The sequence below is a fragment of the Mytilus galloprovincialis genome, chromosome 11 (genome assembly GCF_965363235.1).
Source record: "Mytilus galloprovincialis chromosome 11, xbMytGall1.hap1.1, whole genome shotgun sequence".
Taxonomy (NCBI): domain Eukaryota; kingdom Metazoa; phylum Mollusca; class Bivalvia; order Mytilida; family Mytilidae; genus Mytilus; species Mytilus galloprovincialis.
The window spans coordinates 70,764,772-70,789,080 of NC_134848.1; the positions used below are offsets into that span (position 1 = coordinate 70,764,772).

General features: G+C 30.6%; 1 protein-coding gene across 4 annotated transcripts; it reads right to left on the bottom strand.

Annotated features, from left to right (window-relative positions):
- Positions 1–2,437: 2,437 nt before the first annotated feature.
- On the bottom strand, positions 2,438–23,210 carry LOC143052730 (ras-related protein Rab-8A). 4 transcript variants are annotated; one of them, XM_076225831.1, is made up of 8 exons: positions 23,021–23,210; positions 17,800–17,860; positions 13,906–13,966; positions 11,725–11,802; positions 8,319–8,408; positions 6,964–7,080; positions 5,017–5,040; positions 2,438–2,783 (listed from the first exon to the last, which is right to left on the bottom strand). In XM_076225831.1, the coding sequence occupies exons 1-8, from the start codon at positions 23,142–23,144 to the stop codon at positions 2,700–2,702; spliced, it is 639 nt and encodes a 212-aa protein (XP_076081946.1). In that variant the 5' UTR covers positions 23,145–23,210; the 3' UTR covers positions 2,438–2,699. The 4 variants fall into 4 exon arrangements, with proteins under 4 accessions (XP_076081946.1, XP_076081947.1, XP_076081948.1 ...); XM_076225832.1 differs by lacking the exon at positions 5,017–5,040 and adding an exon at positions 5,928–5,942; XM_076225833.1 differs by lacking the exon at positions 5,017–5,040.
- Positions 23,211–24,309: the final 1,099 nt, after the last annotated feature.

The following is a 24,309-nucleotide window of genomic DNA, read 5'->3' on the forward strand; positions in this document are numbered from 1 at the left end:
TACAATTGTACAATTATTTCTGTGACAGTTAGCTATAACAGAATAGGCAATATAATATACTAGTAGCTGCATTGTAGAGTACTATTTACAAATGGTAAACATTTACCATCAATCTAAATAATCATAGAAGCAAGAGAACACAGTCAAACCTGTCTTAACTAAACCATGTGTAAAATAAAGTCTCTTATCACATGTAATTATCTTTTTATCATATACTTCAGGAGAAGAAATACAGACAAGAACTATTAAAATTTAATTTTGTTTATCTTTGCATTTTCAGATAATATTTACAGACAACCAAAAATTTTTTTTATTAATAACTTTAATTGTTTTTATTGCATACTATTACAAGCATTCATTGATCTTTTCGCAATAATTATCGTGTTCTTCAATAATATTGTCAACTCATGTATGTCTTTCAAAACAAGTTTAACTTAATTCATTTTTGCTCCTAAACCATTTTTGGAAAAGTCTTATCACTTGCAGTTTTCCGCGTTCTGTTGTCGTTTTCATACAAATTTCCGGAAATGCACGAAGTTGCATGTGATAAACGTCACGGAAATTAACGGAAAGGCATGTGATAACATACCGGAAGCAGTCAATAAAGGCACCTTTATCAGCCCGCTATTGAAATTCCAAGGAATCTGGTCAATAAACCCAGTAATCCTTTCATAGCCTTATGATATTTTCAAATGTTATTGAACTGTAAAATTTAAGATATATTTTATACAAGTATATGATAAAGTGTCTTATCATATGTTTGTGCTTGGTACCTCCTTTCCAATTGATTTTCACACTGACCAAATGCAGAGTTCTTATAATTTGTTGTTTCACCACCACATTCAAGTGCCAGCCTATTAAAAGTTGGGAGCTTGTTACCCAATTGGTATCTTTAGTTGCAAATTATAAAGGTTTTGGTGATGAAGTATGAATAAAGCAGTTGGTTTTCTATTTTAAAATAATTTCAGTTTTATCATCCAAGACCTTCTTTAAATTATTATAGATAAAAAAGAAGATGTAGTATGATTGACAATAAGACAACTCTCCTCAAGAGACCAAATAACACAGATATTAACTATTAAGTGTATGGGTTTTATTCATTGTTGAAGGCCATGCTCCAACCTGTTTTTGTTTGCATCTTTGTCCATTGACTTGACTTGATAGTTGCCTTATTGACCTTCTATCAGGACATTAGGTGATAGTTATTTAACCATTAATCTTGTGAAATCTAGACAAAATATTTAGTTCAGACATGCTTTATTTAAGACAGAATTCTTGATTTTTAAGGTGAAATATAAGTTTAAGGAAGCACATATATAATTATGTATTGATTATGCAAAATGAGCTGCCAGCCCTACCTTTAAGTCATAAATAACAAAACAAAAAGCATGACTTTCTTACTCCTGATATTTTCACCATTCAGGACATCTTCAACAGAAAATGATAATATTGAGGCTTTTCATGTCATCAGTCATCAATAACAAATATTTAACAAATTAAAATCTATTTTTTCTTTTATATTTTGTCAAGAGTAGATTACAGCATGGACAATTTGGAGGCTATTAACTAAAGTCAGGTTTTTGTTTTCAATTATCAAACTTTGAATTACACAATATCCTCAAACAGTGTGCAATATTCACAAATGTACTCATTCAGAAAAAAACACAACCAAGGTTAAGGGTCATACTTTCATACTTTTGCACACAAAACATTCCTTATTCTTAGAAAATAGCACACATACACTTTTACATTGATAATTACACTCAAAACAGATTTGCAATCTGCTGACTATCACAAAATAATTCAAGCATGAAAGAATTAATTAAAAAAAAAATAATTTTTGAAGACTGTATGGTTTTTTAAATGCATTGATCCTGAACAAAAAAGAAGGCAAAGAAAAATTGAAACAAGTAAAATATACGTCAACGAAAACTGGACACTGTTTTTGCAGTGTATTACTTCCTTAACCATTCAATAAGACAGTAATTAATAAATTTGTATTATCTGGCAAGTGTTTGTATTGTGCTACAAATTTAATGTCTATAATGATCAGGTCAATTTTTTTTATATAAAGTGCCATTCAACTTTATCTGCATTGATTATGATTATTATTTGTTTAGCATGTTTCTCTTTTTCTGTTTAAACAAAGATGAACAACTAAAAAAAAAGTAAAATATCGATAGTTTAAAAACATTTTAAGGAAATTTTCATATTATTATACTCAAATGTGAAAATAAAAATAAATGTAATAATTTTTCAAACTTAACTGAAAATACATTTCCCCTTTTTGCTTTCAAATGCATTTGATTTGACATAATACCCTGTTTTCATATGTATTATAAAATCATTTAAAAAAAAATGTTCTCATTTAAAAAACTTTAAAAAATTCATCATCCTATATCTTTTGAGGTTGTTTTTTTATTTCTCTCTCATTTCCTTTTTGCCGGGCTGGAAGCTCATTTTATTTGATGTCAAGATAAATCAACTAGTGAGCAATCTTACATAACTCATGAATATTCATGAACTTATTTACACAATGATGTATGTTGATTTGTCTCTGGCTGACCAATTAAAGGCCAGATGCGTATCAAATGATAAAAGCTGGTTCTTGTATTGGCTGGTTGATTTAGAAATGCTAAACCTTGCCAATCAAATGGTGTTATGGGAATCACATGACTGTTTTAACCAATGATATTTCTTCAAAGTATTGTACATCTCCATCTTGATTTTTGAGGAGTTTTTTCATTTAATTTGTGTCCTTTGTTTTGTGCACTAGAAGATTCCTGAAAAAATAGATATACAATGTATGTTAAAATTACAAATATATGTTTAAGGTTTTTTCTTTTAAATATATTTTGTCAATACAGAAGAACACAGTCATTTAAAACTAATTTAATATATAGTTAGATTTCTTGAAATAAATTGCATCACTATTCATTTTAACAATTAACAGTTACATTATACATTATTACAAGATGCCTTTTGCAATTTATTGGTCCTCAATGCTCTTCAACTTCATACTATATTAGACCTTTTCAACTTTTCTTATTCAAGCATCACTGATGAGTCTTTTGTAGACGAAACTCGCACCTGGCACAACTACAAAATTTCCATCCTGTTATCTATAATGAGTTTATTTATAACGACCAGAATATCCTCTAATCTGATTCAGTCATGTGCAATTCTACAAACTCAAACCTTTCATGTCTACATTTTAAAACATTAACCACTGCTTAAACTTGAATAAATTCCTTACTTGCAAGTATAATATAGTAATCTAAAAGAAGCTGCTAATAATAAGTTGAAGCCTTTGACAACAGCTGATATATTTAAGAGCACATGTTATAATAAAGATCCACTATGACTATTATTATTGAAATATTAGAATTATCTCCCTTACATCATAACTTTAGTAATAAAAAAACAAATTATCTCCCTTACATCATTACTTTAGTAGTAAAAACAATCTAGCTGTAATTTATCTACATATATTATATAAGCCAACATCAAAAGTATTACAGCAATTCATAAAATTCTTTTTTTGATATCTGACTTTATAATTAGCTTGCATGAATGTATGAAGCTGTATATATTTTAAGCTTTGTTGTTATCTGTTTACATTATCTGATCAAAATAATACACATTCCTGTATAATATTACATTATAAATCAAAATTGCAGTTTGAGTTACTTTCCTTGGCCACTGTTTTGAAGAGATTAACTTTAGATTTTTTTATTTGACTAACGAAATTGATACATGCTATACACACATCTTATTTAAGAGATCTGCATTTAATTATAGTGATGAATGAAGCAAGACTAGCAGAATAAATTATTCAGTAAAAAAAAAAATCTTAATTAGATATAGGAAGATGTGGTAGGAGTGCCAATGAAACAACTCTCAATTTATAAAAGTAAACCATTATAGGTCAAGGTACGGCCTTCAACATGGACCCTTGGCTCACACCAAACAGCAAGCTATAAAGAGTATGATAAGTTGAATTTGGCAGATTCAAGAATTTGGTGACAAAAGAGAAGTAACTCTTCCTAATTACATTGACTTATTGCATTTACAGGTATGTGTATTACTTTACTGCACAGAAGTGCAGGCAGATGGCTAACATGAAAGGACTGTGAAGGTATTTAATGTCAAAATAAAACAAAGCTTTTAAACTTATTATTTCTTAAAAATTAAAGAAATATTTGTGACCAACAAGGTGTTCTCCCCACTTTCTGCTATGGTGCTATATTTTTCACCATGTTGCTATATTTTTTTACCATGTTGCTATATTTTTTTACATGGTACAATGTACTATATGTTTAATAAATTTTATAAGACAATGTTTGTAAATGTGGGCTACAGTTTAAGAAAAACAGTGCTATTTGAAAATACTGGGTATAAAATTGCATGATGATCATATATAAATCTTTCAATCATTTTGAAAATTAAAATTTGAAATGAATTATCAGTACCTCCAAATGTCTGCCAAAACTGAAACTCATTTTGTTTCATAAAGCTATATTAAACCCAAATACCATATACAAATTCATTTTATACACTTTTGTTTCTAAAATTTTATTGGATTATATATCATAATCAGTATTCATTAATGTTGGCGAGAGCTGAAATTTGTTTATCAATGCTATATTGAACCCATTTGCCATGTTAATTATTATCTATTATTTCATACATTTTTATAAATTAAAAAAAATGCTAACTCCAGTAAGGCTAAGTGAAACAGCAATATATTTCTATGCCTGAGATACAGATAAGGTTAGAGAAAAAGGAAAACTAATTGTGTGTCCTATTAAAATATATGGTTATTAAACAATTGAAAGAAAAAGAATAGATTAGACTGCGAGAAAATGAATTTTAAAAAGATATTTTGTAATAAATAGCCAGAAATTTGATTTCTTGTTTGATCGTCAGAACAGACTATGTATAAACATGATGAAGCAGATTTTATAATATTATTTTATAAAGCTAGGTAGCGCAATTTGTTCAAAGTTGACTTACTGCACTTAAAATATGGTCGTGTGCCTTTTAAAATAATCAATATTCTGTAGTTCTTAATGTAACTTGTCATATATATATACATGATATACAAAATAACTTTCTAGCTCATAAATTATAATTTAAGATTTACGATAAGAAAGTTTACAAATTTTCCATCAAGACATCATAATTAATTGCTTAAAGTTTAAATTTTTTGCTCTACCATAATGTGATTAATGTATATTATAATCTGAATATACAGTGTCTTTATTGAAATATAAGCTTCAACCAATCAACTCATGCAGATACAGAGGAATCAGTATACAAAATGTTAACTCATAGACCAGTCTTATTTGTGAAAATATTTTCGCCAGTTATCATCAAGGACAATTCATTAGGACCAGAGTCTAATGCATTCTGGGTAATATTTTCAAAAGTGTACACCAAAACGTTGTGATTGGTTAAAAACGTCCTAAACAATGGAAATTCAACCAATGACGTAACGTTATTTTCATTTTGGGGTACGAACAATGAAATTACCCATAGTCCTTTAGATTTTGAAATGGCCAATTCATAAGGAACAGAGTCTCCTTTTACCATTTAAAACATTTGTAAGCAAACTTTAGTTTGATATTCCAATTGCCATTGCAATACAATGGATTTTACAAAATAGTGTATACTATAATTCAAAAGTTAATATTGTAATGATTATGTGTACTTTGTCTCAATACGATGTGAGCAAGTTCATGGTACACTTCCTTTTATTAGACTCAAAACTTTAACTAGATAATTATGATTATGTACAAACAAATGGTCAGAATAAGGGAGTGACCAATAGACCAGAAAGAAAATTTTAGTATGATTTGTCTTTCCCCTGATTTCACTGTATCTACATGTTACTGATGTGAATACCCATACTTATAACTACTAACATGTGTAAAAGGTGTCTGTAAGAATGAAATCACAAAAAAAAGTAGTGAGAATATTTCAAACATGCACCGTTTTTTTCCAGATATACTAATGATACTTGTTATGTGTGATTTTAGTGTCATAAAACAGTAAAACTATCTCTGGCTCAAGAATATGTGTGTATACAAATATAGATAGAGTACTAGTGTTAAATTTGTTTATAAGTAACTATGTTAATTGCTGTCAGAGCTAATTTGCTATTGAGGATGAATATCACTTACTCCCATTTTCTACAAAATATCAAAATCTTTATAGTTTAAACCAAACACCCATAGGTCTTAATATTTGATTTCATTCAGGATTTATAAACATGATAAAATTGATGCCATTGACTGACAACAGTCATGGGAAATATAGAATTAAGACCTTTTACGCAAGAACTTTTAGAAGATTAAAGGAGATGGGATCTATTTAATCCCATGCAGAAATTATCACAAATAAGTTAGGCTATCCTGTTTTACATTTTATGCTGGAGGAGTATATCATGGCTTAAAATAAAGTTTGGTTTTACTTATCATTGAAGGCTGTACACTGTATGGTGTGAATGTAGTTTATCTGTTTGTGTATATTGTATACAGGCCGTCAGCTGATGTGTTATATTGTACTATATGAAATATTTCGGTGTTTCTGTTATCTTAGCTTAATTTCATAGGGTTACTGTAAGAGTATTGGTAGATATTGTCCCTAGTAGATTTTTATAACAAGGGTAAAGCTTAATGTCCCCTCCACTACGACTGGGCAATAAAAAGTCAACAAGTGATAATATTCAATAATTTTCATTTAATAACCCTTAAATTGTACAGCTTAGCTAGACAAAACTGTTGAAAACATCTTTTTGTTATTCCTGATATCAATAACTTCAGTATTTTTTGGCACTATTGCAATATGGTATATCATTGTATGCTAACCTTTAATTTCTTTCTATATGAAGTATGCTACACAAAATTTTTATTCTTTTATTTTCAAGGATCTTATATTGCATTTATTGAGATATCTTACCAATTTTTTATCCATTTTAGCCTTGATATCTCTCGCCAAGGTAAAGAAAGCCTCTTCTACATTAATACTGGCTTTGGCGCTAGTTTCCATAAACTTTATACCATGCTCAATTGCTAACTAAAATGCAAAATATATCAATTTAAAATAAAGCTAGAGTGTCCTTGCGTATAATTTTAAAAATACATATTTTATCATATGACTTCTATATGAACCCGTATAAAGACAGGAGCCAATGATTCAGTAGTTGTCTTTGGTCACTGTCAGCCTTAATTGGTTTTTTTTTTTAATTGTAAAAGATCTTAAAATAAGCCTATTCAATTGCTGTTTTTTTTCATTTGAATTGTTTCCCATTTTGTCATCTAAGGGTCTTTTATTGCTTACTATACAGTATGGTTTTGCTCATTGTTGAAGGCAATATGGTGACCTATATTTTCATAATAATTTATTGAATAAATGTACTTTTTTGACAGTGTATTTTTCATGTGTCTGGCAAAGGTATAATTCCATGAAAAGAAATACTGCCACATAGAAGACTGTATCTAAAGGACAACTGTTTTGTTGTCAGATTGAATAAACATAGCCCCTTTGAAATACTGAAGATGGTACTTCATTAACTGTACATAACATTAACTAAATTTCACTTATATGACATAGGTAATTGGAACTCATATCCACAAAAATGTTTTTATGTCATTAACGGTATTGATGAAGCAACTGTTTAAATTGACACTGAGTACACATGTACAACATGTGAGTTGGGTCAAATAAAAATTGACCTTATGCAAGTGCACGTATACATATACAAGTATAAGACTTTGAAAAATGTTGGAATGTCAGGGAATAAAACCTCCTTCATAATATAAGTTCCAAGTGAAAACAATATTCTGGAATATTATTTCCAGTGGAATAAATATTACAGTAAATGTTCCTAACAGAATAAACGGTATAGAATATTTGTTCTAATAGGAATAGATATTATGATATTGTTTATGACAAAGTTTCTATTGGATTTTCTGTTAGGTGGAACAAATATACATTGACAGGAACATTCAAATATAAAATAAAAGATGAAAATTTTCGTTTGTTTAATAGTTTTCTTACAACAAATCAATTTACAGAGAGAGCATAGAAATTTTTTTTAATCCACAATAGGATAACAGATGTATTGATGTATTTTTGCAAAAGGTCAATTTCTTTATGTCGCAGCTCATATACTGTTTGTCATTTAACTATTTAATTGCGTTTACTTGTTTAACATTTTTAGACACTAAATTCTATGATTTCTTATTGAATCAATGTTCATTTTCTCAGGTTTTTTTCTAGTATGAAAGTTTTCTATTGTTAGGGTTAAATACTTTTTCTCCTTTTTCTTTCGACACCATTCTTCTGTCGTTCATATCACATTTATTGCCTAAAACCATCTTCTCCACATCCTGTGATGCATGCTGGGTAATAAAAACAATCAATTATTAGAACATAGGTATTATTTAATTTGGAAATAAGCAATTTTGAGACAATGGTAAAATGTTGGAAGAAAAGAAAATTAAATGAACAAACTTTGGCGGGAGATGAAATTACAATATACAGTCGACTCTCGTTATCTCGAAGTCAGCCGGACCAGAGAAACATTTCGAGATACACATAGTTCGACTCAAACGAAAACCGGAAGTTTGACAGAACAAGGGACACAACTCTTGCTTAGCTTGGTAAAGCTAAACTAAATCCGGTTGAATATGGGAAGGGGATCGATATTCTGGTATCAGATCAATGTATTTGTATGTCATGGTCTTTCATTTTTATAATAACATTATTTTTTTTTATTCAATTGTTTCAGTTACAACCTTTTCCTATGGCTTTTATCCGAGTGAGTAATTTCCAATCGATAGTTCCGTTATTCGGGTCGTTATAGTTGACAAAATTGTTTATTCTCGGATACAAGAGACTTTAGAAAATTTAGATTCCTCTTCAATTTGTTTTATCTCACTCTTTCTTTTCCAAAAAAAAAAAAAAATACAACAAGATCAAAGACGCTGATTGAGTAGTTTTTAGGTGATCATCAACGGAGGTCATAATCCTTACTTTATACACACCCAAGCTCATTAGTGTAAATCACAATTAATTGTTTTGTAAACATTTTAAATACTTTTTCATGAACATTAACAATGCATCACTAAATTACACTAATTATTTATAACCAGATGCTCCGCAGGGCATAGCTTTATACGACCGCAGAGGTTGAACCCTGAACGGTTGGGGCAAGTATGGACACAACATTCAAGCTGGATTCAGCTCTAAATTTGGATTGTGATTAAATAGTTGACACAGCATAGGTTTCTGACACAGAATGAATGTGTTCTAATGAACTTTTTTGTTTTCTCTTAGAGCAATTCACTATGCTGTTGAATATTAATCCTCTCAAAAAAATGTTTGAAGAAATTTTCTTTTTTATTTATGAAATTTCAAATGAGAAAAATTGATCCCAATTTTTTTAATCACATCTCCCTTTCCCTTATTCCAAAACTAATCTCAATTAAAATTTCTAATGGAGTTTGCAACAATAACTACTCATTTAAATACATCATAAAATATTAAGATGTAAAAAAACTGCTTGTTATCACTGAATGGTAAAGATTATTTTAATTTATCAGTTGGTAGTAAAAAGTGAATATACATTGTATATTGTATATAACAAAGATTTAAGTTGATTCTGGACAAAGAAAGATAACTCCAATTAAAAAAAAATCTTGCTATTGCACAATATTTTGCAATTAGATATTTCTTGCTTGCTATTCTGGACAAAGAAGGATAACTCTAATTAAAAAAAAATTTGCTATTTCACAATATTGTGCAATTAGATATTTCTTGCCATTGCGCAATACTGTGCAATTGAAAAGACTTGCTATTGCACAATACTTAATATAATAATTTTAGATCCTGATTTGGACCAACTTGAAAACTGGGCCCATAATAAAAAATCTAAGTACATTTTTGGATTCAGCATATCAAAGAACCCCAAGATTTCAATTTTTGTTGAAATCAGACTAAGTTTAATTTTGGACCCTTTGGACTTTAGTGTAGACCAATTTGAAAACAGGACCAAAAATGAAGAATCTACATACACAGTTAGATTTGGTATATCAAAGAAACCCATTTATCAAATTTTTGATGAAATCAAACAAAGTTTAATTTTGGACCCCGTTTGGACCAACTTGAAAACTGGGCCAATAATCAAGAATCTAAGTACATTTTTAGATTCAGCATATCAAAGAACCTAACTGATTCATTTTTTGTCAAAATCAAACTAAGTTTAATTTTGGACCCTTTGGACCTTAATGTAGACCAATTTGAAAACGGGACCAAAAGTTAAGAATCTACATACACAGTCATGACAGTTAGATTCGGCATATCAAAGAACCCCAATTATTCAATTTTGATGAAATCAAACAAAGTTTAATTTTGGACCCTTTGGGCCCCTTATTCTGTTGGGACCAAAACTCCCAAAATCAATACCAACCTTCCTTTTATGGTCATAAACCTTGTGTTTAAATTTCATAGATTTCTATTTACTTATACTAACGTTATGGTGCGAAAACCAAGAAAAATGCTTATTTGGGTCCCTTTTTGGCCCCGAATTCCTAAACTGTTGGGACCTTAACTCCCAAAATCAATACCAACCTTCCTTTTGTAGTCATTAACATTGTGTTTAAATTTCATTGATTTCTATTTACTTAAACTAAAGTTATTGTGCGAAAACCAAGAATAATGCTTATTTGGGCCCTTTTTTGGCCCCTAATTCCTAAACTGTTGAAACCTAAACTCCCAAAATCAATCCCAACCGTTCTTTTGTGGTCATAAACCTTGTGTCAAAATTTCATAGATTTCTATTAACTTAAACTAAAGTTATAGTGCGAAAACCAAGAAAATGCTTATTTGGGCCCTTTTTGGCCCCTAATTCCTAAAATGTTGGGACCAAAACTCCCAAAATCAATACCAACCTTCCTTTTGTGGTCATAAACCTTGTGTTAAAATTTCATAGATTTTCCATTCACTTTTACTAAAGTTAGAGTGCGAAAACTAAAAGTATTCGGACGCCGGACGACGACCACGACGACGCCAACGTGATAGCAATATACGACGAAAAATTTTTCAAATTTTGCGGTCGTATAAAAATTCTATAAAAGATAATCTTAGGTAAACACTCGTGGAAATAGCATGTCATAAATCAATACAGTGGTCAGTGACTGGAAATTTAAACCACACATGTATTGTCAGATTAACTCTTCACTCCATTTAAATGCCGGAGGTCATGTTTTGACATGTGTGTATTAGTTCGAGATAAATAATGAATTTTTAATGCTTTTGTTAACCTTGGGATCGTAAATTTAGTTCGACTCAACCGAAATTTCGACTCATCCAATTTCGACTCATCAGGAGTCGAATTACATACATTTATATGGAACAAAGTTCGGGACCACGTGAAAACTTCGACTCATCCGAAATTTCGAGTCAACCGAGTTCGAGACAACGAGAGTTAACTGTAATTGGTAATTTTATGGTCATCAGTTACCGTAATATCTTCCTTGAGAAAGATATCATCATTTATTATGTTGGACTCATCTATATCTCTTTAAAGTTTAGGGTAGAATTTTATACACATAAATCTATATGTACTATTTGTTACTAATTGACTGTCAGAAAGCATTTTAATGTGATAGCTAATAATTGACAAAAGGGAAATAACTCATGCACTAAAAAACATACCTCTTCAATATTTCTAATCCAGTTTCTAATATTTTCAAAAGATTTTTCATTTGTGATGTCATAAACTAGCATAATACCCTGAAATGCATAAAACATAAATGGGTTAACATTAATTCTTAAATCTAAACATAAAGCTTTTTAATAGACTTTTCAAAAGCCAAAATAACATTTTTATCATTTTTATTTAGTGTTAAGGCCACACCAATTTGATTCCTTGTTCGACGGACCCGCCCGCACCTATTTTTTTCAAAACAGAATTTTTTAATTTTTTTTATATTCCCGCACCGTTTTTTTTGTAAACATTATAAAAAAGATATCAACATTTGTTTTTAAAATCACAGTCTAACCTGTATATAACGATTTTAAACATAAAAGCACCCCAGCACACTTTGTAAATATCTGTGAGAATATTTGTTTCAGCATGAAACCTACTTATCCAAAGCGGAAGTGCTCCGATCAAGGATTTGTATCTCCGATATAAATCTATATCAGCGGAAATACCGGAGTAAAGAACAAAAGATTGGTTACTTTCCCCCTTACTTATATTCCCTATCAAAACATGTCGTTGTTAGAATAAAGTACAAAGAACTTCTGAAGGATTTGCCTTCAACTGCAATTATATTGTATGCTGGCGAAACAAAACTATCCATAGCCTCTGCATGTTTATGCACCTGTCCTGATTGATTGAGGGGCCTGTCGTTCAGCAGTTATCGTTTGGTAATGTTGTTCATTGGTATAATTTTCCCCGTTTGGATGTACATGATATATAAATTAGATCGTTGGTTTTCCTGTTCGAATTGTGTACGCTAATAATTTTGGGTCCTTTATAGCCTGCTGTTTGGTCTGTATCAAAGCCCTGTGTAAAAGGCCGTACTTTGACCTACAGGTGTTTGTTATTTATATCAGGTTGAGAACAACCCTCCCTCAGACAACATGGACAAGGGGTCATTTTACTGATGTAGAAAAGAAAATAGAAATACCAAGGATTTGTATAGTTCTTCTATACAAAACCTTTGAAAACTTAGAATTTTGTACCCAAAAAGAGGAGAGTTACATCATATTTTAAACAACTTTTTCTAAAAGAGTGGTCCACTTATTTTGAATAATATTAAACTGTTAAAGTAAATGTGTTAACATGGTTAAAGTCCAGGAATATTACAAAATTCTTGGACATGTTTTGACCATTTAATACCAGATAGATATATAGTTCTTTGAGAAAATATGAGCCCTTTTGTACAAACAAATATATTATAACTTATATTGATCCCTCATAAAACATGTAAAAGGGATATTTATAACATTAAGGGGTTCTCCCCAAACTGATTATGACTTGGATGGAGAATTGTCTCATTGTCAGTCACACATACATGTCATACATAGACCAGATTTAATTATTTCTTGGTGAACAGGGAAAAAATACTTCAGAAATTAAAGAAATGTCAAAGTACAAGTGATAAAGCAAGCTTTAATATTGTCAAAACCTACTATTTTATGTTTACAAAAAAAAATGATAATCGCTTGCATCTACTTTTCAAGCTTCGCCTCAAAAATTTGCAAATTAAATATTTTTTTATTTAAATTTTCAAATCGCTCGCTGGCCCCAAATTTTGAAGTCCAAAAATCCGTAGAACAAGAAATTAAATTGGGGTGGCCTAACATGATTTTTTTTAAGGTGGGAGATTAATTTCTCAGAAAAGTAGAAGAAACATGTAGAGTATGCATTGCATTCAAGGTTTAATTGAAGACTTTCATAAGTAACATAAAATGAAGACAAACAAACTTAACTAAGTTTTCCATGAAATTGCTCAACAATTTTTTTGTGACAGTGTTCATGTACTTGTACTATTGGTCATTTATTGCCTTCCAATCTATTCTTTTGCTCCTTTATTTTGTAGTTTTCTTGTTTGAATTGTTTCATTTTTTAAGTCGAGGTCGTTTTAACGCTGACTAGAACAGATGGATTTTTTCTCAATTGTTAAAGACTGTACCATCTCACTCCGACCGACAGAGTGAGTGGGCGAGTGAATGATGACAGACCTATAGCATGTATAGTAGAACTCCAGTTTCTGGTGAATAGTTGTCTCAAAGGCAATTATACCACATCTCCTTATTGTTATAAGAGTCAGTAAAATGTTTGTGCCATGTGTCTTATTGCACATGGTGGAGAATAAATGTTCTCACCATAGCACCTCTGTAGTAAGCTGTAGTAATGGTTCTGAATCTTTCTTGTCCTGCCGTGTCCCTACAATGTACATCAAACAATTATTGTATGGCATAGTAAAATTATCTTAAGTATGTGAATTAATGCAGATATCAATTCTGTCCTTTTATATTCCTTTGCCTAGGATCAGCATCTACATAAATGTTTGGACCAATCACAACACCAAAAAGACCAAAAACTTAACTTTCAAATAATACAACCACTTTATTAAATTGGTTCAATAGCAAAACGATGATATAATTGTCTAAGATTCAATTTTTCCTGATGTTGATAAATTAAAAAAGTTTCCAAGTTTTCCATAATAAATGTATTTTTCTACCCCCCAATGTTGTGAAAATAAATTGAATGCAAAATTAGATGGTTTACCATCAACCATGTTGACAGTACCTGTATATATGTACATGTATTGGTCCATCTTAAACAATGGAAATTTGACAAATACTAGTGTAAAACATTTTAAGATTTGACACTAAGACAAGTCCATGAGCATGATGAGTACATTGACTCATCATTTTCTGAACTGATTGATTTTAAAGATGCATCATGATTGCATACAACCGTCATAAGTGAGAAACTTAAAAACTTTTCTTTCTGATGTAGGAACAATGCATTTTCTGAAATAGATACACTTCATTACACTTCTGTTACAAGTACTCCTTTCACTTCATTCATAAGTACAATTCTGTAATAGATGTTCATGTACATGCACATACAAATGATATATATGTTTCTAACAAACACATGAACACAAGAGCATGAAGAGAGAGGGTGGCATTCTATTATTTTTATTCATTTAAAACATAAATATAACAGAGCTTTTGATAACAAGAGCCTTCCAAAAATGTTCATTTTGTACAAAGTGGGGCCAGCAAATGGTTTCTGTGATATTGGCATTCTTTTTTTTTTTATAAAAATCTTTATGCCCCCATAGGCATACCAGTTACCACATACAGACATATCAATTATAGTGTTTGAACTAATGAACAACAAACATGAAATTAGAACATATAATCATCATTGAAGGCAATAAACCTTTTAATTGACATCTGAGCATTTTTGCCCCTGTCAGATTTTCTCTATTTATTATAGTTTTCGACCATCATGACCATGTGATTTTGACCGTCAGGAAAAAAACCCACATATTCTGTACTTGATAGATCAAGTATATAAATCATTCACCTATAGTTTGGTTGAAATATTGATTGGATCATAAATTTTAGAGAAGAAGATCTCTGGGAAAAAAAATAACAAAACATCCAGCTAGATAATAACAATGACACATATTTCAGCATTTTTTGGGTAGAACACAAATCTAGGATGCTCGCATAAGGCAGCTTATTAACTGCCTAAAAATTACTATGAGGGACAACAACCATACCAATAAAAATAATGCTCAACTGGCCCTCCAGTCCAGGTGAGCTTAAAAATGTATATTTTAAAAATAATCCACTAAAGAAACAAAACACATTTTAAATATTTCAATTTCTTATATCACTAAGAGATGACAAAAGCTTGCATAGCTCTCTGGTCAAAGTGAGCTTTAAAAAAAATATTTTGAAAAATAATCTACTAAAGCAAATAAAAAACATTCATTTGACATTTAAATTTTTAAATTCATTCTCACATTTCAAAGGACAATGCACTTTTGAACAATTGCACTATTTATTCAACTTCAAATCAATAATAAATGAAATAATCTCATTATCTTGTGGTAAATACTTTTAACTTTTAAACATTTTCAAGGTTTTTCTTTTGCCTAACATGCATAATAAAAATAACTGTGACACAACAAATTCTTCATTGTACAAGCTTGTTCAACAGATACAAATTATTTATATCTTAAATCGGTTAAATTTCTTATTTTAATTTCATCATAAGATAAAAACAAACATAAACCATGTAATATAAAAAGTCTAAGTCAATATATAAGTATTTAATTCTTCCTTGTTTTGACTGTAGATCATCAAACAACTTCTTCAGTTCATTATAACTTCCTTAATTCTATGTATCATAAATAATGAGTGATTTAAATCATATCACCAACTTTACTTTGTACAGTGAAACCTGTTTAAACCGAAACTCTTTGGGACTTCAGATTTTGTTCGGATTTGACAGAAGTTCGGTTTTATCAGGTTCACACTGCATACAATTTGATATGAAGGTGTTTAAGAACATGTTTGGTTTATACAGGTTTTTGCTTTATGCAGGATTCAGTTTAGCCAGGTTTCACTGTATATTTTTTTAATTTGCACTTTGTATCTGCCTACACTATCACTCATGTGCTTTTTAATGTAATTGTTCAACAAAAGTTTTTTGTCAAATGACTTTAATTGACAATAGCTATATAGGTCTCAGGTTCTAATTTTTCCTTACTTCATTGTACTTTTTCAAAAATAACATTCACTGGGTATAACTAACAAGTGACTAAAATGCATTAGATTTCATTTTTTAGAATTTCATCAACTTTTAGATACCAGTAGATATTTGTAGATAGTCTGTAGTCATAAAAAAAAATGGTGTGTACAGTTACATTTGAACTTTGAACTGAATTCTTTGAATAAGAAATAACAGTACTGTGCATAATATGTGTTCATTTAACGAATCTAAAATAGTAATGATTTATGGGAACTGCACTTGATTTTTTGGACTTTTTGGATGAAGTTTCTAAACTTTTTATCCAAAAATGAACTTAAACATGTAATAGATCTAGAGTATTTATGTTAAAGCGTTTTCAAATTTTATGATAAGGCAAATGAATCACAATCCATACTAAAAAAAAATCCATGAACATGACAAATTAATTAGAAATCTTAATAGTTACAACTTTACTTTTTTGTCCCAATATTCAAAATTGTATAAAGTAGTTAAAAGTGTTCATTGGATGAACAAGTATTGCCTTACACAAATAAGAGAATATTTATCATGTTTATATATATATATATTATTCTACAAAAAATAAATTCCAACAGAAAAGTTTTATCTATGGGTGGTTTAAATTTCAAATCACCTTTTCTTGAAAGAAAGATTAAAATATCCCCCATTTTTAACATATTCATTTTTTTATACAGAGCACAATACATTGCCAAAATAACAAAACAGTTCATGGAGCTATATGAACCTATTAACATGATTAGGCATTTGTTAAGTTTGGTCTCAATTGGTTTTAGAATCTTTTTTATTTGGACCAATTTAACCCATTTTAAACTCTTAGTTAAACATGTTAAAAGCATGTTCCTTCTAGTAAATAATCACTTATTTACAACATGTAGAATTTGTCCACCTTTAATATTAGCGGTACATTGAAGTTTATAGATCTTTATACTTAGTTACTGATTTTTAATAATATTAAATAAATGGGAAATCTTGTCTATTGTATAAAGTTATAAAGGGACATAACTGAAGACTAGTAAAAATGATGCTACCCAAATTTATAAAAACCTAAAACTTCCAAAAAACATTGAGAATCTACAAATCTTTTCAGCATTGTAATGAAGAACTTATGCAATATACACCCAAGAAAACCAATGCCTGTAAACACTCTAGGGGGTCTCATTGGGGGGTTCCGATCCCGGATCCCGCTTACTGTTTTGTCAGATTCCCGTATCCCGCTTACACTATGAACGTAAGCAATTCTCATTTTTTTGTCATTTCCCGGGTCCCGCTAGACCTCTTTTCACGACACAATAATTTGACTTTCCCGTGTCACGCTTACCAAAAAATCGGCAATCCCGCGTCACGCTTAGACCCCAATAAGACCTACACTCTATGTCAATATATATTGGTACCTAGTCTAAATATAGTTACTTAAAATAGAATAGGAAAATTACTAAATGCTAAGAATGAACTATACTAACCATATTTGTAGTTTTATTTTCTTGCCATCTAATTCTATTGTTCGAATCTTAAAATCTATGCCTGAAAAGACAGAATTTCATACACATGATAGATATAGGAAGATTAGGTGTGAGTGGCAATGAGACAACTCGCCATCCAAATAACAATATATAAAAGTAAACCATTATAAATGTATAAGTCAATGTACGGCCTTCAACACGGAGCCTGGGCTCACACTGAACAAAAAGCTACATGATACATGTATAATCATCTTATGTACATGTATCAATGTATCAAAACTTACAAATACAATGTAACTGTTATTATATTACATATACAAATATATATATGTATTCATTCAGCATGTTAACAGTGTCATGATGGTCATGTGACTGTTTTGTTTCTTTATATTCTATAACAACATGAACAATAAGCATGATTTAAGTGAAATAATTGTCAATAGATGCCATGAAAATTTATTTTGTACAGAAAAAGAAATGTCAGCCATGTAGTTTAGAGGAAAAATAAAGAACTGAAGAAGGCCAATGGCCGAAACGTCTTGAAAAATTGGTTTACTTATACAAATACAATTATGAAAATTTATGACATTATGCAATCAAATTGAACGTTTAATACAAGCTAAGTGATGTTGCATAAGAAAAAGCATGATAAGTGAAATAATTTTGTAAAAGTCTGTTTCTTAACTCATTTTACTATCACAGAGGAGGCTCTTTACCATGTTAACATCTTTTTGTAGGTACATGTACCATATACATATATATACATGTATATAGATATAGGAAGATGTGGTATGAGTGCCAATGAAACAATTCTCCATCTAAGTTACAATTTATAAAAGTAAACTATTATACTTTATAGGTTAGGCCAATTAAAATTAATTGCTAGATTTTCATCCCCGCCCGCCCCTCTGAAATCGTCCCGCCCCAATTTTTTTTATTTAACAAAAATACGATTTCCGGATTTTGGTCATGTCCGTTACCAGGAACCATCGATAATTTCGTTTCATTCGAAACTTCCTGTTTCAAATTTCTTTTTTGTATTTCTTCGCCGGAGTAATCCCATCGAAAATGATTAAGTCGAAATATTCTGCTGCTCTATGATGACAACATCATCTACCGAGAATAGAGATTGATAACGAGAAGGGCATGAAATATTCGATTTACGGAGATTGATAACGAGAAGGGCATGAAATATTCGATTTACGAGTAAAACGCCTTGTCCTTGAACGCAAATTGCAGTAGTCACCGGTAGTCACAAGTGAATCGAAAATCGTGTTTTTTTCTTTATGTCAGGAAATTTGGACTGTGAATGATATCCAAAGCGCAAGAATCGTAGAACAAATTGGTACAAAAACATGACTGGATTAAAGAAATTGACACAAGCACGAACTTGTTTGAATTATGACCGTATATTGGGAAAAAAATGTCGACAAACACGCATTTTAATTAAACAAGCCCTTCTATTCACACATGGCTTTTGTTTTTGTTGACAAACAGCAAACACCCTCTGTTACTGTCCCTACCATCAATTTAGTCATTAAGCCACAACTAATTTTTTGGGTTCATGTTTTACATCATAATTTCTTTCAACACTGAGTTTACATTTTATTCTGTACTCGTAATACTTGTGTTGCATACAATTGTACCAAAACATTTAATTGATTTTATGACGACTACAAACCATTGCTTATCAAGCAAAATAAATGTGGTGTAGGTATACTAGTAGTCTAACTGAAGACTGAAGAGAGCATTTCTCTTCTTTTTGATGTCTACTATAAATAGGTTTCTAAAGCGGCAATTGCATGTATAACAGTGGTTGCCAATCAGGGATTTTTATTTAAGAGTTTGAAAAATAGTGTAGGATTCCTTATACAGCATGTATATACATTATACAAGCTTGTTTCCCACTAGCATATACTCCGCGGTATGAAAAACTCATGACAAGGGTTTCATATGAAATAAAATTTAAAAAATAAAATCCTCCCACCCGCCCCATTTTTTTCAAAAATTTGGATGAAAATCTACTAATTGATTTTAGTTGGCCTTAAGGAACAATCTGTAACACGGAGCCTTGCAATTGGCTAACACCAAATAGCAAGCTAAAAAGGGCCCCAAAAAATTACTAGTGTAAAACCATTCAAACAGGAAAACATGTTCACATTTCGAATTCAATTACAGAATATACATGATATAAAATATATCAATAATCAGCTTTAGAGTTGTACAGCCACCCGCGGAACCAGCAATCAAACAAAAAACTTATATGTGTTTCATGTTAACATGTCAGCATGTAGTAACAATTCTTCAAAAATTCCAGAGAAAGTTTGAAATTTCTGATGTCTGGGTCCATTTTTCCTGGGTCCTATCTCTTTGGGTTCATTTGTTCATTTTATTAAAAAAAAAAAACTTTAATTTTAATGGTATTTAGGTTTCATTTTAACAAGATAATATATATATATATTATCTTGTTAATGAAACCATATACGTCATGTATGTCTGTCAATTTTTATTAAGTCAATTATAATTTAATTTTGGATGTAACGCATCTTCTGATTGGCCATGTTGGCTGACATTTTGTTTATCAGCTCATAGACATATTTTTGTCATGTGTCCTTGATGTCATCAACATTTTTAATGGTTTACCCCGGTTTAAAATGGAATTCAAAATTTAATCATAAGAAATGAGACCTAAATTAATTCATTGTTTGTTTCCCCGATCCCGACCCTGCAAAGCCAGGTGTGGGTAAGTAGGAAGAGAAATAATTATATTTTTCTAAAAAGCTTGAACAATATCGTACAATTCCGCAAGCCAGAAAATTGGAAATGAATAAAATAATATATGCCTTAGTTTTGACGATACACTATTTTATGAGTAGCAACGTTTTTGCAGGATCGGTCGGGATTGGGGAAACAAACAATATTTTATTTTAAGCCTGACTGTAATATTTTTTCTGTCTAAAATAAAATATGTGGTGCACACTTTAAAATAACGAGCTATGTGTTATTTCTTCATTGACAGAAAAATATAACTGTAATTCCTTAAGTAAAGAAATATATATTTTTATCCCAGAATTTAAAAGAAATAATTTTAAAACAAATCGCTTGTTTTGGAGCATGGGTTGGCTTATGCAGAATTATTTCGTGTATTTTCAATGCGTGTTGATTGTTACTTAGAATACTGATATATATGCACATGGTTAGTTCATGTAGGTAAACTTATGAGGGCTTTGACCTCAATGATTGTTGTATTTTCTTTAGAAGATTAATGAATTGGTTGCAGCAATGCAACAATAATATTCAGTGAAATTTTCAACTAACTTTAATATACATGCACTCTAGATCAAGGATTTGTCTAGATGAATATAAATAATATTCATTATACAACAAGATGAAAACATACATGTCATGTACAATAACAAGTATGCGTCCATCAAGTCCATAGCACATTGTACACAGATACCTCAATAGTAATATCAATTATTTTCTATATACACTACATGTACACCAGTTAAAATTTGAAAGATCATATCATCATGATCATACATGCCATATATGTCATACATGTCACAAGGAACATGTGTACTAAGTTTCAAGTTGATTGGACTTGAACTTGATCAAAATGGGGGATAGACAGACGGACAAACAGATGACCATCATTTTGTTCATGTTCAGACCGAAAACAAACATACTGTCCCTAGCATGCCTACAAAAATGTGGGTGGCATTAAAAATTAGGGTAAACAGAACCAGGGAGAAGAGGTCATTTGGAGGTACTAATATTATATGAAATCATATAACAAGGCAAACAGATCCAGACCAACATGACTGACTCTCTTAAAAGTTATACATTTAGAACCAAAAATTTTAAACATTAACAATAGTTGGAACAAAAAAATGAGCAATTGGTATACATGGTTCAATTTTTGCAATAAGAACATATTCGCGAGGTTTAGTCATGTTAAGCTGACTCTCTGAGTCAATCCTTTTAGTTTTTATTTGACGCCATTAGGCCAATTAAAATTAATTGATAGATTTTCATCCCCACCCGCCCCTCTGAAATCGTCCCGCCCTGATTTTTTTTATTTTGAAAAATTTACAATTTGCGGATTTGTTCATCTCCGTTTCCGGTAACCGTCAAAAATTTTGTTTCCTTCCAAACTTCCTGTTTCAAATTTCGGTTTTCGTATTACTTCGAGTAATTAAAAAAGATTCTGCAGCTCTATGATGACAAAATCATCTACATGTACTGAGAATAAAGATTGATTTCAAGAAGGGCATGAAATAATCGGGTTACATGTAATAGACACATGGCGCTAATGGGAGTTGTAAGTTGTACATGTAATAGGCTGTGTCCAAGATGGCAAATCGCGGCGTGGCACAAATTTCTGTGATTTATGGAGACTAAAAAAATGGTCGCTTAAAAAGACACTAAATTTGGTGAAGGTAGTCCAACTAAAGAGAGCATTCATCTTTTATGTTTTTGCTGTTTAGGTTTCTAAAGCAGCAATTACATGTACAACAGTGGTTGCCAATTAGAGATTTTTATTCATGTTAAGATTTGAAATATTGTGTACGATTCCTTATACATGTATATACATAATACATGTATAAGCTTATTATTACACTTGCATACATATATTTGAAAAACATGTCACAAGAGGGTTTCATAAGTAATAAAAATTAAAAAATAAAATCCTCCCACCCGCCCCATTTTTTTCAAAAATTTGGATGAAAATCTACTAATTAAATTTAGTTGGCCTTATTCAATTATTTATTTTTTTCAAAATTCAGAATTGTTGTTGTTAACTGCAGCACAATATTATTTTTTAAATCAAATTTGGAATCCCCAAAACCCCCAAACTTGATAGAAGTTAAATAATCATTTTCATAAGCATATGTTTAAAAGTAACAATCATTATTGAAAAAAACAATGACAATATGTCACTCACATACATACAAGTATGCTTTATAATAGTGTCATGTTCTTCACACTGATGACTCACTCAGCCATTGTTAAGAAAAGGTATTGTCATTGGGTAATTAACTGTACTTTTTCTAAACATAGGATCTGCTTATTGGAAAGTAAAAGATAAGCCTTGGGGATGAGCAGCAACCATGAATGTGATGTAAAGGAATGGTTTTATGTTTTGTTTTGAAAAAAAATACAGGTAAACATTGAGGTACTCCGAGTGACCATTATAAGTTTGTCTCTAGATTTTTACCTATCGTTGATATAAATGTTGAATTAAAGGCATCTTCGGAGAATCTGAATAAAACACAAGTCTTTCCTACACCACTATCGCCAATTAACAACAGTTTAAATAAATAATCGTAAGTTTTCGCCATCTTGTTGAACTAAAAATTAACAGGAAACACCCTCATTGACATAAATGGAGTGACGTATTCGGAATGGCACTTCCGGGTGTCTTCGGAACTTTTCATACTCATCTATGTTTTTAGAGATAGATCGTTTTTTCGGGAGCTTCGAACAGCTAGGAAAATAAGAAAAAGTATATTTAATATTTAAAGTGAAACTGGAATGCATAATTGCATAAGTGACCTAAATAAAGATTCACATTCAGATAAAAATAAACTACTGAAATCAAAATGTATAATTAAATCGAATAATCATTGGGCTAACACAATATAAATCAGTGTTGCCACACTCAGATAACTAATAGAAAGGATAGCTAGTATATATACATGTTTTTAAAATATAGTTTTCATAAACATTAGAAAATTATGTTGCTTAATAAAAAAAAATGTCTAGATATTATATATGTAACACTCATAAACGTGTCCTTCCCCCCAAATATGTCCGATTCCCCCAAATGTGTCCACATCGACGTCACTGAACTGCAAAACATGACTGTCTAGTTGAACAGTTGTTGAACGTGTCCATTTCTTATAATAAACGCCCAAACGTGTCCCATCCCCTATATGTCCATATTTTTTCTTTTACTGGAATTGTCATTTATGTCAATATCATATAAAAACGTGAGTTTTTTTGGGGGGGTTTTTGCTGTTTCGTTAACGACTTTTCGTATACTCATTTTACCATTTCATTTAAATATAGAAAATAGCTTTAGGTATTTTTTCTAAACCAGCAGTATAATCTCAGTAAAAGCGGGGGCGTTCATTCTGCTATGTTGGATGTAAATGTGAGCAGTCATGCTCAGTTAATTGTAGATATTACTGAGTGTTGGTAGATTATTACATTCGCTGTGCATTTCTTACTGAAGTAATATACAAATTGTTTTGGTTTATTACTAACTCTTTTGTTTTATAGCTTGAAATCCCAACTAGTGTTAAATCCGAAAACCGTAAAAACGCCCAATCCTAAATTCCCGGTATGATAAAAGAACCTGTCTACAGTATAAAAAAAGAAGATGTGCATTGTATGATTGCCAACGAGACAACTATCCACGTGGTAGACCAAATGACATAGAAATTAACAGCTACTACTAGTATAGGTCAACGTACGGCCTTTAACAATGAGCAAAGCCCATAC

Excerpts from the sequence above, each read along its gene's own strand:
- LOC143052730 (XM_076225831.1), bottom strand. The coding sequence starts at position 23,144 with ATGGCGAAAACTTACGATTATTTATTTAAACTGTTGTTAATTGGCGAT. Across the intron at positions 11,803-13,905 it reads CTTACTACAGAGGTGCTATG|GGTATTATGCTAGTTTATGA; the intron begins GTGAGAACATTT and ends TATGCATTTCAG. Across the intron at positions 2,784-5,016 it reads ACGACCATATTTTAAGTGCA|GAATCTTCTAGTGCACAAAA; the intron begins GTAAGTCAACTT and ends CTATTTTTTCAG.